The sequence below is a fragment of the Lynx rufus genome, unplaced genomic scaffold, assembly GCF_022079265.1.
Source record: "Lynx rufus isolate CCGP_SWC_20201006 ecotype Redwood Valley unplaced genomic scaffold, mLynRuf1.p SCAF_22, whole genome shotgun sequence".
Classification (NCBI taxonomy): Eukaryota; Metazoa; Chordata; class Mammalia; order Carnivora; family Felidae; genus Lynx; species Lynx rufus.
In genome coordinates this window covers 22556942-22573914 of record NW_025814837.1, presented here as the reverse complement: position 1 = coordinate 22573914, position 16973 = coordinate 22556942, and the positions used below count along the sequence as shown (strand labels likewise).

Genomic DNA, 16973 nt, shown 5'->3' with positions numbered 1-16973 from the left:
TTCTCAAAATACCCAGAAACGAAGCTCTGGATATGGCAAAAGTTCACAAGAACAGGAATATAAAGCTGACAAACTAGTAAACACAAAAATGCTGAGTTATGTGTCAAGTGAATTTTGCCTTGTTTCTACAAAATAAATATCCAACTCACAGTTTTATATTTCAAAATTATAGGATATTCTGATCTTTTTATATTACTGTTTTCCTTTCAAGCACCATTCTAAATATTTAAGTTTACATATAACACAAGGCATTCACTATGACTTACTTATCAATAAAGAGCTCAGTACTTAATAAGAGGTACACATACTAGTATGCTTTGATCACACCTAATGAAAGCAAAAACATGAATAACATTTTCTGGTATAACTTGCATGATATGTGCAACACGGCTCTAGATCTCTAAGGTGGCTTTTGCATGTCATTCACATTCTCAAAATACTGGATAACGGAGTAAAAAAGAACAAAGGCTTTGAATATGTATCTGTATTGAAATCCAAGAACTGCAATATATATGAAAACTTGGAGAAAATAATCTATGTCATGTTTCTCCAAGAGAAGAATTCCTAATAAAGTCATAGTAAGACTGAAACAAGACCTCTGCTTCCAAATGGCAGGCAAACTCTTCCTGATGAAGACAAGCATATTTTATTTTTATTTTTTAAAGTTATTTTTTAATTCCAGTAAACACACAGTGTTGTATTAGTTTCAGGTGTACAATATAGTGATTCAAAATTCAACACATTACTCAGTGCTCATCATGGTTAGTGTACTCTTAATCCCCTTTAACTATTTCACCCATACTCCCCATCTGCCTCCCCTCTGGTAACCACCTGTTTGTTGTCTATGCTTAAAGGTCTGTTTTTTCGTTTGACCCTTTTCCCCCTTTTCTTCATTTGTTCTGTTTCTTAAATTCCACATATGAGTGAAATCATATGGTATTTGTCTTTCTTTGACTTATTTCACTTAGCATTATACTCTCTAGATCCATATGTCTTGATATTTAAACAAGTGTATTTTAAAAGGCATTTGCTTGAAGATGTTAAAGAGATAACAAAAGTGAAAAATAACTCAAGAGGATATAAGATAGCATGGAGATCCTGGGAAGGGAGTTTCACATTTAAGGCTGCTTTAATCAATCCTGGGAACACATCCTAGGCATAGAGGTGAACCTGGTCAGATAGGCTTCCAAGGGAAAAACAACTCAGCTTTGAATCATGTCAATCTCTGAATGTGGACTTAAATGATAAAAAGACTGCTACTGGCCCAAATAACAGAAGCAAATGTAAACCCAACCTGGAGAAAGAAAATGCCTGACACTTCAAATTATTTCCATAAATATTCATAAACAAAATGTATGGTAAACAATAAAAAACAGGTACATAAAGAGGCAAGAAAACTAGAATGAAAACCGACAGAAGCAAAAGACCACTGAAACAGACCAAAAGGAACTTGAGACAGACTTTTAATAAACTCTGGTTACTGCTTCTTAGGGTAATAAAAGATAAGACTGGGAATTCCAACATAGAACTGGACTTTAAAAAAGCAAAAACAAAACTAAACTAATAATGCCAAATAGAAATTGTTTATTCAAAGATGGGTTTAATAGCAAACTGGATACACTGAAGGTATTTCAGAAGAAAATATCTAGAATGAAGGGAGACAAAAAAAAGAGTGGCAAATAGAGAAAAGAGGATGAAAGACTGAGAATGATGTAAGGACTAATATGCCAGAAAAAGAAGAAGGAAAGAATGAACAGAAGCCATATTTGATGAAATGGCTGATAGTTTTTATAAGCTTTGATTTTATGGTCTTTGAGCTTGAAAAATTAAGTAGAATAAATAAAAAGAAATCCATGAATAGGCATGTCATAGTAAAATTGTTGAAAACCAAACTTAAAGCAACCAAAGAAGAGTGGAAATGATTACTTTTCAAGATAAAAATAAGGCTGACAGCTTAACTCCTCAATGTAAACAACAGGACAGTGAAGGCTGTCTTGAAAGTACTGCAAGAAAGAACTGCCAATCTAGAATATCATTTCTAAGAAAAATACTCATCTAGTATGAAGGTGGAGTAAATATATTTTCAGGTAAAAAAGAGACAATTCATCGCCAGCAGATGTACACTAGAGGAAATACTAAAGGAACTTCCTCAGATGCAAAACCTGAGTGGAAGATTAACAGAATAAATGAGTTAGTAAATCTAAATGAACACTATATAAACCAATAATGTATTCATAGGCTTGACATATACAATAATGAAGGCATTTAAGTTGAGAGAAATGGTGTTTAAGTGTTCTTCTAAGATCCATGCAGGCCAAAGAGAGGGCAAAAAATGTAAAGTGTCATCACACATTCCTATAGGATGCCAACTATGCATGCTGAAATCTCTTTTAAAAAACCCACTTACAGAATAGTAAGATCGTGTAACTACCAAGTTAATGAGAAAAAACAATAACTAAAAACAATAAATTCTAAAGAAAAAGGAACAAAGAGAAGGAGGATCAAATAAACAGGTTGAGTCAAAAGCAAGTGCTTTCAGTTATTATTTGTAAGATCTAAACTTTTCATTTAAAAGATTATTTTAAAAAACAACTATAATGCCATCTATAAAAGATCACTTAAAATATAAAGATACAAAAGTAATGAAAAAAGATATTTATTCAAAAACTCTCATGATCCCTAAGGTGGCTTTTGCAGGTGACTTATATGGAAAGTTGGTATACTGTTATCAAAGTAGATTTCCAAGCAAAAAGCATCACTAGAGAAAAAAGGTGAATACTTCACATAATGTTAGCCAATTCAATTGGCCAAAAAAACATAATAATGTAAATCTGTTTGTAAATATTAACACAGCCTAATAAAATGTGTGAACACTAACAGAACTAGGAGGCAAAGTAATTCCGTACTCATAATGGGAGATTTGCAACACTGCTTAAAAAATACACCTATACAGGGGTGCCTGGGGGACTCAGTTGGTTAAGCGACCGACCCTTGATTTCTGCTCAGGTCATGATCTCACAGTTTGTGAGATCAAGCCCTGTGTTGGGTTCTATACTGACAGCAAGGAGCCTGCTCAGGATTCTCTCTCTTCCCTCTCTCTCTCTGTTCCTCCCCAACTCGCGCTCTATCAAAATAAACATTTAAAAATATATATACAGTAAAACCTTGCTTTGTGAACATAATTCATTCCAGAAACATGCTTGCAATCCAAAGCACTCGTATATCAAAGCGAATTTCAAGAACCATTGGCTCAGTTGTGATCGTTCGGCATCACCGTACTACTTGTATTGCAAAACATCACCTGTTTATCAAGTTAAAACTTATCAGAAATGTTTGCTTGTCTTGCAGAACACTCTCCAAAAAAGTTACTTGCAATCCCAGGTTTTACTGTATACAGAAAAATTAAAAATATAGAAAAAAATTAAACGTAGAAAAATGAAACACAAGGATTACCAAATTTTGAATTAATGAACATAACACTGTACTTCACATGCAGTGTTTATTATTTTCTAGTGTACATATTTACCAAAATTGACCATATGCACATACTACAAAAACAATTACCAATTAGTTTCAAAGAAATGAAATTATGTAAGGTAGGCTCTCTGATTACAGTGGAATTAAGCCAGAAATCAGCAACAGAAAAAGAATAAGAAAATCCCAAAATTCAGAAATTAAACAATATACTTCTAAAGAATAGCCATGGGTAGAAGATGAAATCACAATCGAAATTAGAAAATATCTTGATCCAAATAATAATGAAAATACAATGTAAAAAAACTTGCAAAATTTATACCTCTACATGTATAAACACATATATTTAAACATAAGTATTTATAGTCACATATGTGTATATACAGGCTGAAAATAAGCACGTTAAACAGCAATCCTAAGAAGTTTTTTTTTTGTTGTTGTTGTTTTTTTTAATTTTTTTTCAACGTTTTTTATTTTATTTTTGGGACAGAGAGAGACAGAGCATGAACGGGGGAGGGGCAGAGAGAGAGGGAGACACAGAATCGGAAACAGGCTCCAGGCTCCGAGCCATCAGCCCGGAGCCTGACGCGGGGCTCGAACTCACGGACCACGAGATCGTGACCTGGCTGAAGTCGGACGCTTAACCGACTGCGCCACCCAGGCGCCCCCTAAGAAGTTTTAAAAAGGCAAAAGTTGGTTCTTCAAAAACACCTACAATATTTACATCTCCTGGTAAGATTAGCTGAGTAACAAAAAATAATGTGAACAATGGGAGCTCACTATAGATCCTACAGGCATTAAAATTAAATTATGAACGAATTTTTAAATTAACATAAAGAATGACAAATTGAAAACTGTAAGTTACCAAAACTGACCAAAGACAACAAGGAAATACAAATACTCATATAACTGCTGAATTTGAAGAAACTGAATCCATACTACAACCTTCCTCCCCAAAACTACAGGCACAGATGTCTACACTAATGAAATCTACCAAACATTTAAGGAAGAAATAATGACTCTCACACAAGATCCAGAAAATAAACCAAGACTTAGGGCCCACTTCTCCCTGTTACTTTAGTGAGGCATTCATGACCTAGATACTAAACCTAAAAAGAACGTTTAAGAAAGCGTAGGCAACCCTGACTCATTAATGTAGATGAAAAAATTCCAATCAAAATATTAGCAAAACAAAACAGTCAATACATAAAAGAGGTTATGCATCATGATGAAAATGGATTTACTCCAGTGATACAAGACTGGCTGAATGAACATTCAGAAAACTAACGTTCTGTAAAATTCAGCACATTAAAAACGAAAGGAAAAATATCACATATTACCTCAATAGATGATAAAATCTAATATCAATCCATAATAAATAGAAATTCTCTTACTAATGATTAGAAACGAACAGACTGATAAATATATCTACCAATGAAATTAGGAACTGGAGATGAATTAGAATGACCACTCTCATCATATCTAAAATTTTACTGTAAGTCCAAGCCAGTTAAATATGGCAAGAAAAAGAAAATGCACAATGACTGAAAAGTAATAAACCTATCATTATTCACAGGCGTTGATGTGCATCTATTCTGAAATCCCAAAGAATCTATAAACAAAACTGGAGATTAAGGAAGTGAGGAGAGATGTTGGCTACAGTGTCAATAAACACAAGTGAACTGGATTTCTGTAACCAACAACAAATGTAAAAAACGTTCAAGGATGTTGTCTACAATAGCATCCAAAATATCAATGATCTTTATCTAGACATTATGCGAAATGAAATAAATCAGACAATTACATATACTCTATTATTTCACTTATATGTAGAATCTAAAAAACTCAAACTTGTAGATACAAAGAACAGATTGGTTGTTGCCAAAGGTAGGAGCTGGGAGATGGAGGAAATGGATCAAGGTGGTCAAAAGGCACAAAGTTTCAGTTAAAAGATAAGTAAATCCTTGGGAAGAAATGTGTAGCATGGTGGCTATAGTTAACAATACTGTAGCGTATACTTGAAAGTTGCTAAGAGAGTAAATCTTAAAAGTTTCCACCACAAGAAAAAAACTTTGTAGTTATTTAAGGTAATGCATGTTAACCGAACTACCATGGGAAACATTTGGGTGGAGATATATATCTATCTTGAATCAGTGTTATATACCTTAAACTAATACAATGCTATATGTTAATTATATCTTAATAAAATTGAAAAAAATCACCTATTTAGGTATTCATCTAAGTAAAGATGTAGGACACTTTGATTTAAAATAGTGCAAAATGATACAGAGAAACTAAAGAAAAAATAGAGGAATATGACATATTAGTAGACTGCAAGATGTTCCCAAATTTCTGCCAAAAAAATCCCAACAGCTTTTGTTATTAAAATTGTATTTGGTATTTGAACTTGGTAATATGATTCTGAAATTTATATGGAAAATTAAGGGCCAAGATATTCAAAAAGAACAAAGTTACAGGGCTTGTTCTATAAGATATCAAACTTATCAAGAAGTACGGTATGGTAAAATATAGACAAACAGGTGAAGAAATCAAAATAGAGAGTCAGATGCACACAAATATGGACATATGATTTAAAATAAAGATGGCACAGTGGAACAATGATCTCAATAAAAAATACAGACACAACTATTTATTCATACATAAATTAAAAAAAAAAACCTGACCTGTACTTATACCTCATACATTAAAAATATTAATTCCAAGAATAACTGTACAAAATTATAATAAAAAAGAGTGGACAAAGTTGGGGCACTTAGCTGGCTCAGTCAGAAGAGCATGCAACTCTTGATCTCAGGATCATGAGTTCAAGCCACACATTGGGTGAAGAGAAGGCTTAAATGAATTAAAAACAAAACAAGGAAAGAGTTAGTGTTCCCAAGACCACCCCCAGGTTTGATGATTAAGAGAACTCACAGGACTCTGTTAATAGTCATACAGCTACGATTTATTACAGTAAAAGGATACAAAGCAATATCAGGAAAGGGAAAAGATGAATAGGCAACATCCAAGAGAGAACATATACAAACTTTCAAGGGTTCTTTTGCAGTGGAGTCACAAAGGACTTGTTTAATTGCCCAGCAACAAGTTATGATAACACACACAAAATGCTGTTAACCAAAGTAATCTTATTAGAGACTCAGCAACCAGTTTTTTATTGGGGGCTGGTCACCTAAGGGTCCTCTGCTTAGTACATCTAAAACTTCCATATTCCCAGAAGGAAAGCAAAGGTTTAGCATAAACTGTATTTGTAGAAGTAATCACCACCACAATAAATCTTGCTACCATCACTTCCCATGCAATATTGCTACATATTAACTACATCCTCCTAAATTACAGAGTGTATCCTCATGTTTTTGTAACTGGAAGTCTGCATCTTTTAATCACTTTTCCCTATTTTGCCCATTCCCCTATATAGCTAAGACTTCTTTTTATTGAGGTGAAATTCATTTCAAACAAAATCAACCATTTTAAGTGTACAATTGATTGGCATTTAGTACATTCCCATTGTTGTGCGATTAGTATAACTATGTAGTGTTTTTTTTTTTTTTTTAATGTGTGACTATATTTAAAAGAATTACTAAAACTTTCCTTCTGATACCCTGGAATGCTAAAATAAGATTCAATTAAAACAAATTATTTAAATATTTTGGAATACAAATAGCCCAATTACCACATATTTTAATAGATTCATACACTAAAAGATAATTTAGTAGTCTGAAAAGAAGGCAGTATGTGCTTTCTTGGATGTTTAAATGAGTCCCATGCAATAACATGAGTGTACCTTAAAGACTTAAAGCAAAGTTACACAGTATAAGATAAAGACAGTGATGGTATATTTTGTTGTTTGTCACAACATAATAAGCAAACTCAAGACTATTTAGAAATATAGAGGGGCACCTGGGTGGCTCAGTCAGTTAAGCGGCCAACTCTTGATTTTGGCTCAAGTCACGGTCTCATAGTTCAGGAGATCAAGCCCCTCATCATGCTCCAGGCTGACACCTCAGAGCCTGCTTGGGATTCTTTTTTCCCCTCTCTCAGCCCTTTCTTCTCTCTCTCAAAATAAACATACATTAAAAGGGAGGGGGCACCTGGGTGGCTAAGTGGGTTACGCTTCTGACTTCAGCTCAGGTCATGATCTCACGATTCATGGGTTCAAGCCTTGCGTCGGACTCTGTGCTGACAGCTCAAGAGCCTGGAGCCTGCTGCCAATTCTGTGTCTGTCTCTGCCCCTCCCTTACTCACAGTCTGTCTCTCTGTCTCTCTCTCTCTCTCTCTCTCTCAAAAATAAAAAAACATTAAAAAAAATTTAAAAAGAAACATACAGCAATCTAACATTGCCTTTACAACAAGTGCACAGTCAGAAGATCTTTAACAAAAGTGGAGTGTCTACGAAAGATTTAAAAAAACAAAATGGTCCTTCAATACAGTTAGTTTGGACATATTAATATAATAATAATTTTGACTCTACTGATGATGAGTTAAGGAATTTTAAAAATAAACCTTTTCCAAATCTTTCTCAGGATTTTGAGAAGACAAGGGAAGTAGGAAGCACCAGGAATTGGTCTCCCCTTCCAGAAAACAACTGTACTAGCAGAATAGGTCTGATGTAAGTTTGGAACTCTCAAAGTTACTGAAGACTAAGATAGTAAATTACAGTGAATTTCGATCAATTTCAGCTCTTAGCACAGAAGTAACTACTCATTCCCCCCTTCCCAGCCTGATGGCAGGCAGATGTATGTCCTTAGAGCAGTCTGTACACAGCTTTTAGGAGCCAGCGTGGGCAAAAAGGACCCTACCCCTCCAAATACTGGGGATCTGTGCTCTGCTGCCTCTGATCACAGAGGAGCAGACAAAAATGCAGACAGCCATTGTTCCTGCCCCAGCCCATACTTTGCAAGCCCCTCATTCTCCAGTTTAAGTAATGTCCAAGGGACTTAAAGGGCCAGCACTCTTTCCCTCTCTTCACTTTCTTTTTCCCTTTTAGGGAACCAGACATTAAAGGACATTCATAAACAACTGCACATATGGGGAAAATTAGAAAGTGACCACACATGCCCAGGGAAAGAATCAGAAAAAGACATGACAAGACTTCAAGTATACACCCAAGACCGATCTGTGACAAACAGCCTGTAACAACTGAAAAAATAAACAAAAATAAAACCCAGCAAACCCCGGGTGAAGCAAAGAATATGAATTCCAGAGCTACCACATTATTAGCTTCAAATGTCTAGTTTTAACCAAAAAAAACCACAAGGCAAAGAATCAAGAAAGTATGGGCCATTCAAAGGGAAAAAAATAAAAACAAAAACAAATGTTACTGAAATATACCTGATGGCAAATATACTAGACAAGGACTTAAAAAACACCTGTCTTACAGATGCTCAAAGAACTGAAGGAAGATGTGGAGAAAATTCAGAAAGTGATGTATGAATAAAATGGAAATATTGATAAAGAAATAGAAAACCTAACAAGAAACCAAAAACAAATTCTGGAGCTAGAACAATAATGAAGTGAAAATTTCACTACAGGTATTCAAAGGCAGATTTGAGCAGGAAGAAGAATTAGTGAACTTGAAGACAATGGATATTAGAGTCTGAGGAACAGAAAGTCGAAAGGATTGAATAAAAGTGAACAGAACCTAAGGGACCACTGGGACACTAGCAAGTGTCCTCTCTTTCACCAGAGGAAGAGAGAATATTTTGAAGAATGGCTGAAAACTTAACAAGTTTGATGAAAGACACAAATATATATATAGAATATGCTCAAGAGATTCTGCATAAAATGGATTCAAAGATATACACACCAAGACACATTATCATCAAACTTACAAAAGACAAACAGAATACAAAATAGAATATGGAGAGCAGCAAGAAAGAAGTGAATCATTACATACAAGGGATCCTCAGTAAGCTGATCAGATTTCTCATCAGAAAGTCCCCCCAGAGCCAAAGCATAAGAGACTCTTAAAAACTGAGAACAAACTGAGGGTTGATGGGGGGGTGGGAGGGAGAGGAGGGCACCTTTTGGGATGAGCACTGGGTATTGTATGGAAACCAATTTGACAATAAATTTCATATACTGAAAAAAAAAAAAAAAAAAAGAAAGAAAGTCTCCCCTTCCATTTTTCTCTTTGCACGGGATCAGGCTTTCCCCACTAACTCTTTTCCTTTTTTTCTAGGGTTACTTCAACAAACAAATCAAAAGCACACCTGGTGGAAGGGTTTGCAGAGGACTGACCAGTGTGATAGAGCAGCCAAAACGCAACAACAGATAGCATGCAACATATACCAGAAACACTTCCTGAAGGGTCAGGCCCTGGACAGTGTATGACCCCTTTTTAATATAGTACTTGCAGGTGCAGGACACATAACAAGCTATTAAAACACACAAAAGACACATACTTAGCCAAAATGATGAAAGGAAAGAATTCTCCCTTAAAGAAAAAGCAAGAAGAAATGACAGCCACAGAATTGTTCAAATCAGATATAAACAATGAATCTGAACAAAACTTTAGAATAACAGCCATAAGATTAATAGCTGGGCTTGAAAAAAGCATAGAAGACAGTAGAGAATCTATTGTTGCAGAGATCAAACAACTAAGACATAGTCACGATGAATTAAGAAATACTGTAAATGAGATGCAAAATAAACTAGCTACAGTGACAGTGAGGACAGAAGCAGCAGAGAGAATAGGTGAAATAGAAAATAAATGTATGGAAAAAGATGAAGCTGAAAAAAAGAGGGAAAGGAAATTACTAGACCACAAGACAGAATTAGAGAGCTAAGTGATTCCATGAACAAAACACTATCCATATCATAGAAGTTCCAGAAGAGGAGCAGGAGAAAGGGGCAGAAATTTTATTTGAACAAATTATAGCCGAGAACTTCCCTAATCCAGGGAAGGAAACAGGCATCCAAATCCAAGAGACACAGAGAACTCCCTTCAAAATCAACAAAAACAGGTCAACACCATGACATATAGTGAAACTGGCAAAACACAAAGATAAAGAGAGAATTCTGGGAGCAGCTAGGGACAAATGGGCCTTACAAGGCAGACACATAAGGGTAGTTGCAGACTTGTCCAGTGAAACTTGGCAGGCCGGAAGGGAGTGGCAGAAAATATTCAATGTGCTGAATAAGAAAAATATGCAGTCAAGAATCCTTTATCCAGCAAGGCTGTCATTCAAAATAGAAGAGATAAAGGCTTTCCTGGATAAAAACTAAAGGATTTCATGACCACCAAACCAGCCCTGTAGGAGATCCTAAGGGGAATTCTGTGAGTGGAAAGCAGCAAAGACTACAAAGGACCAGAGACATCACCACAAACATGAAACCTACAGATAATACAACAGCACTACATCCATATCTTTCAATAATCACTGTGAATATAAATGGACTAAATGCCCCAATCAAAAGACACAGGATATCAGAATGGATAAGAAAACGAGATCCATTTATGTGCTGCCTACAAGAGACTCATTTTAGGCATGAGGATACCTGAAGATTGAAAATGAGGATGGAGAACCATCTAAGAGCCACCCAGGAGCCCCAAACAAACTAGATTTTAAAACAGACTGTAACAAGAGATGAAAAAGGACACTCTATCATAATTAAGCGTCTACCCATCGAGAAGAGCTGACATTTGTAAATGTTTATGCCCCCACTATGAAAGCACCCAAATATATAATTATCACAAACATAAATAAATGTATAGATAATAGGGAACTTTAATACTCCACTTACAACAATGTACAGATCATCTAGGCAGAAAATCAACAAGGAAACAATGGCTCTGAAGGACACATTGGACCAGATGGACTTAACAGATATATTCAGAACATTTCATTCAGAACACACTCTTCTCAAGTACACATGGAACATTCTCCAAAACAGATCACATATTGCGTCACAAAACAGTTCTCAACAGGTACAGGAAGACTGAGATCATACCATGCATATTTTCAGGTCACACTATGAAACTTGAAATCAACCACAAGAAAAAATTTGTAAAGCCCCCAAAAACACAGAGGTTAAAAAACTAAAGAATGAATGGGTTAACAAGCAAATTAAAGAAGAAATTTAAAAACACATGGAAGCCAATGAAAATGAAACACAACAGTCCAAACACTTTGGGATGTAGAAAAGCACTTCTTAAGAGGAAAATACACTGCAATTCAGGCCTATCTTAAGAAGCAAGAAAGGTCCCAAATACACAACCTAACCTTACATGTAAAGGAGCTAGAAAAGGAACAAAAATAGAGCCTAAAGCCAGCAAAAGAAGGGAAATAATAAAGATTAGAGCAGAAATAAACAATGTAGAATCCAACAAAAACAAAAATAAAAACCCCCCAGCAGAATCAATGAAACTAAAAGCTGACTTTTTGAGAGAATAAACAAAATTGATAAACCACTAGCCAGACTTATCAAAAAGAGAAGAGAGGACCCAAATAGGTAACATCATGAATGTAAGAGGAGAAGTCACAACCAATACCACAGAAATACAAACAATTATAAGAGAATACTATGAAAAATTCTATGCCAAAAAACTGAACAATCTGAAAGAAATGGCAACACTCACACACTACCAAAACGCAAATGGGAAGAAACAGAAAATTTGAACAGGCCCGTAGCCAGAAAAGAAATTGAATCAGTTATCAAAAATCTCCCAAAAAGTAACAGTCCTGGGCCAGATGCTTCCCAGGGGAATTCTACCAGACATTTAAAGCAGAGTTAATACTTATTCTTCTCAAACTGTTCTAAAAATACAAATGGAAGTAAAGCTTCCAAATTCACTCTATGAAGCCAGCATTACCTTGATTCCAAAACCAGACAAAGGCCCTAATAAAAAGGAGAATTACACGCCAACATCCCTGAGGAACATGTATGCAAAAATTCTCAAGGAGAACCTGGGTGACTCAGTCAGTTAAGCATCCGAGTTCAGCTCAGGTCTTATCTCATGGTTCATGGGTTTGAGTCCTTCATTGGGCTCTGTGCTGACAGCTCAGAGCCTGGAGCCTGCTTCTATGTCACCCTCTCACTCTGCCCCTCCCCCACTCATGCTCTGTCTCTCTCTCTCAAAAATAAACATTTAAAAATGTTTTTAAAAAATTCCCAACAAGCTACTAGTAAACCGAATTCAACAGTAAATTAAAAGAATTATTTACTATGATCAAATGGGATTTATTCCTGAGCTGCAGGGTGGGTTCAATATTCACAAATCCAAAAACGTTCACATTAATAAAGGATAAGAACCGTATGATCCTCTCAATAGATGCAGAAAAAGCATTTGACAAAATACAGCATCCTTTCTTGACAAAAACCCTCAAGAACGTAGGGATACAAGGAACATACTTAACATCATAAAAGCCATATGTGAAAGGCCCACAGCTAATTATCATCCTCAATGGGAACAACAGAGTGCTTTCCACCTGAGATTAGGAACACAACAGGGATGTCCACTGTCACCACTGTTGTTTAGCATAGTGTTGGAAGTCTAGCCTCAGCAGACAACAAAGTGAAATACAAGGCATACAAATTGGAAAGGAAGAAGTCAAACTTTCACTCTTCCAAGATGACACAATACTTAAGTCTACATGGAAAACCCAAAAGACTCCACCAAAAAAACTGCTAGAGCTGATCCATGAATTCAGCAAAGTCGCAGGATGTTAAATCAAAGTACAGAAATCGGTTGCATTTCTATACACCCATAATGAAGAGAAAGAGAGATTATATTAGGTAATTGATCCCATTTACAATTGCACCAAAAAACGTAAAATACCTAGCAATAAACAATAGAAAGCTTATGAAAGAAATTGAAGAAGACACAAAGAAATGGAAAAACATTCCATGCTCATGGATTAGAAGAACAAATATCGTTAAAATGTTGATACTATCCAAAGCCATCTACACATTCAATACAATCCCTATCAAAATAACACCAGCATTCTTCTCAGAGCTAGAACAAACAATCCTAAAATTTGTATGGAACCACAAAAGACCCCGAACAGCCAAAGTAATGTTGAAAAAGAAAGCCAAGGCAGAAAGCATCACAAACCCAGACTTTAACTGGTATTACAAAGCTATAATCATAAGGACAATTATGGTATTGACACAAAACAGACACATAGATCAATTGAATAGAGAACCCAGAAACAGACCCACAAATATGTGGCCAACTAATCTTTGACAAAGCAGGAAAGAATATTCAATGGAAAAAAAAGACAGTCTCTTTAGTAAATGGTGCTGGGAGAACTGGACAGCGACATGCAGAAGAATGAAAATGGACCACTTTCTTACACCATATACAAAAATAAATCCAAAATGGATGAAAGACCTAAATGTGAAACAGGAAATAATCAAAATCCTAGAAGAGAAAACAGGCAACAACCTCTCTGACCTCAGCTGCAGCAATTTCTTATTGACAGGTCTCCAGAGTCAAAGGGAACAAAAGCAAAAATGAACTACTGAGACGTCATCAAGATAAAAAGGCTTCTGCACAGCAAAGAAAACAATCAGCAAAATTAAAAGGCAACCAATGGAATGGGAGAAGATATTTGGAAATGATGTATCAGATAAAGGATTAGTATCCAAAATCTATAAAGAACTTACCAAACTCAACATCCAAAAAACCCACAAATGATCCAGTGAAGAAATGGGCAAAAGACAGGAATAGACGCTTTTCGAAAGAAGACATCCAGATGGCACACAGACATATGAAAAGATGCTCAACACTGCTCATTATCAGAGAAATACAAATCAAAACCACAATGAGATACCAAATGACACCTGTCAGAATGGCTAAAATTAACTCAGGAAACAACAGATGTTGGCAAGATATGGAGAAAGGAGAACACTTTTGCACTGTTGGTGGGAATGTAAACTGGTGCAGTCACTCTGGAAAACATGGGGAGGTTCCTCAAAAAATTAAACAGAACTACCCTATGACCCAGCAATTCCAGTACTAGGAATTTATTCAAAGGATACAAAAATGCTGATTCAAAGGGGCACATGAACATCACTGTTTATAGCAGCACTATCAACAACAGCCAAATTATGGAAAAAGCCCAAATGTCCATCAACATATCTATCTATCTATCTATCTATCTATCTATCTATCTATCTATATATGGAATACTACTCGGTGATGAAAAAAATGAAATCTTGCCATTTGCAACAATGTGGATGGAACCATAGGATATTAGGCTAAGTGAAATAAGTTAGAGAAAGACAGATATCACATGATTTCACTCATAGGTAAACTGGAGAAACTAAAAGATGATTATAGGGGAAGGGAAGCAAAAATAAGATACGAACAGAGAGGGAGGCAAACCATAAGAGACTGTTAAATACAGAGAACTGAGGTTTAATGGGGGTGTGGGGGGTGAGGGGTGGGGAAAATGGGTGATGGACATTAAGGAGGGCACTTGTTGGGATGAGCACTGGGTGTTATATGTAAGTCATCAATCACTGGATTCTACTACTGAAGCCAAGAGTACACTGTACTTTAACTAACTTGAGGAAAAAAAAAAAAAAAGCAAACAATTTTCATATTTCACAGCAGAGGTCCAGAAAACAAAAGCAACAATTCAAGTGAATTCAATCCAAAGTAGTTTAGTAAAACTGTAAAAAAAAAAAAAAAAAAAAAACAAAAACCAAAAACAAAACTAGTTCAGTTACCTATTTTACTTCATACCTTTTAAGTTTTGAACTATAGAAATGTATATATTATAAAGTGCTCTGGCAACATAATGTAAATTTTTCTGATCCTAGTTTTGAAAGTTAATATAACCATCACAACAATCCTTCCCCAAACCATTTTACAAAGCTTACAAACAAAATACTTATTTTCTCAAAATAATTCCTGAGAAAAATTAAAACACTAACATTTTCTTTTCAATCATAAATTACTTTTCCCCCAGCTGAGCCAGACAAACATCATCAAGGCTGAAATCACTTTATAACAAATTATGCATAAAAATATGAAATGACTTGAGAAGTACCTGAAGTAGAAGCAGCCATCTTCTTTGTCATTATCTTTTATTTTATTACAACTAAATGTTTCTGCCTAGAAAGGAAGTAGGAGAGAAGGAGGGGAGGGAGAAATCAGGATGAAACCTTTATATTTCCACTAAACGCAAATACACAGATCACATCTGGATTTATAAATACATACACACACAGCTATACATATATATCTTTACAATGCATTAAAATTAAAACAAATTTTTTTTACATTTATTTATTTTTGAGAGAGCATGAGCAGGGGAAGGGCAGAGAGAAAGGGAAACAGAATCAGAAGCAGGCTCCAGGCTCCGAGCTGTCAGCACAGAGCCCAGTGTGGGGCTTGAACTCACGAACCATGAAATCACAACCCGAGCCAAAGTTGGATGCTTAACCGACTGAGCCACCCAGGCGCCCCTACAATGCATTTAAGATTCAATAATGAGATTAATCATGGGGACAACCATTAAAAAAATTTTTTTTTAATGTTTATTTTTGAGAGAGAGAGAGAGACAGAGTGTGAGCAGCAAAGGAGCATAGACAGAGGGAGACACAGAATCTGAAGCAGTCTCGAGCCTCTGAGCTGTCAGCACAGAGCCTGACTCAGGGCTTGAACCCATGAACCGTGAGATCATGACCTCAGCTGAAGTCGGATGCTTAATTGATTGAGCCACCCAGGCGCCCCTGTGACATACCATGTAAAAGGTACACAAAAGATCTCTGTGGGGGTGACATGGTAATAGCAGCCTGATGGGACTGACAGTATAAATTAAGGAACCTAGTTAAAGCTCCATGTGGCTACTAAGCACTTGAAATATATCTGGATCAAACTGAAAGGTGGTGTAAGCATAAAATACACATGAAATTTCAAAGACTGGTAACATAAAAGAATGTAAAATCTCATTAATAAACTTTAAATACTGAGTACATGTTTAAATGATAACTTGATGTTAGGTTAAAACTACTTTAAAATTAATTTTACTTCTTTCTTTTTACTCTTTTAATGTATCCACTAGAAAAATATAAATATTATGTGTGACTTGTATTATATTTCTATTGGACTGTGCTGCTTAGACCCTCAACTATTCTCACCACTCTACCCTCCCTCCTGTATCCTGTAAGTATATCATCACATCTCTTTACTGTCTCATTTTATATATTATCTCTTAGTGGTATTTAACAGTGCCACTGTCCTTTAGAATTTTTTTAAATGTTTATTTAATTTTGAGAGAGAGAGAGAGAGAGAGAGAGAGAAGGAGAGGGAGGGAGGGAGGGAGACAGAGAGAGGGAGAGGGAGGGAGGTAGGGACGGATGGAGAGAGAGACAGACACAGAATCCAAAGCAGGCTCCAGGCTTCGAGCTGTCAGCACAGAGCCAGACACAGGGCTCAAACTCACAAACTGCAAGATAATGACCTGAGCTGAAGTCCGCTGCTTAACTGACTGAGCCACCCTGGTGTCCCTGTCCTTTAGATAATT

The 16973-nt window shown here is 35.8% G+C and overlaps 1 protein-coding gene across 1 annotated transcript in view; it reads right to left on the bottom strand.

Moving 5' to 3' along the window:
• SMCHD1 (structural maintenance of chromosomes flexible hinge domain containing 1) overlaps positions 1–16973 on the bottom strand; it is a 159045-nt gene that overhangs the window by 47607 nt on the left and 94465 nt on the right. The window contains exon 34 of the mRNA XM_047087085.1: positions 15495–15559. Within this exon, the coding sequence (XP_046943041.1) occupies positions 15495–15559 (65 nt within the window). The remainder of the gene's footprint in view (positions 1–15494; positions 15560–16973) is intronic.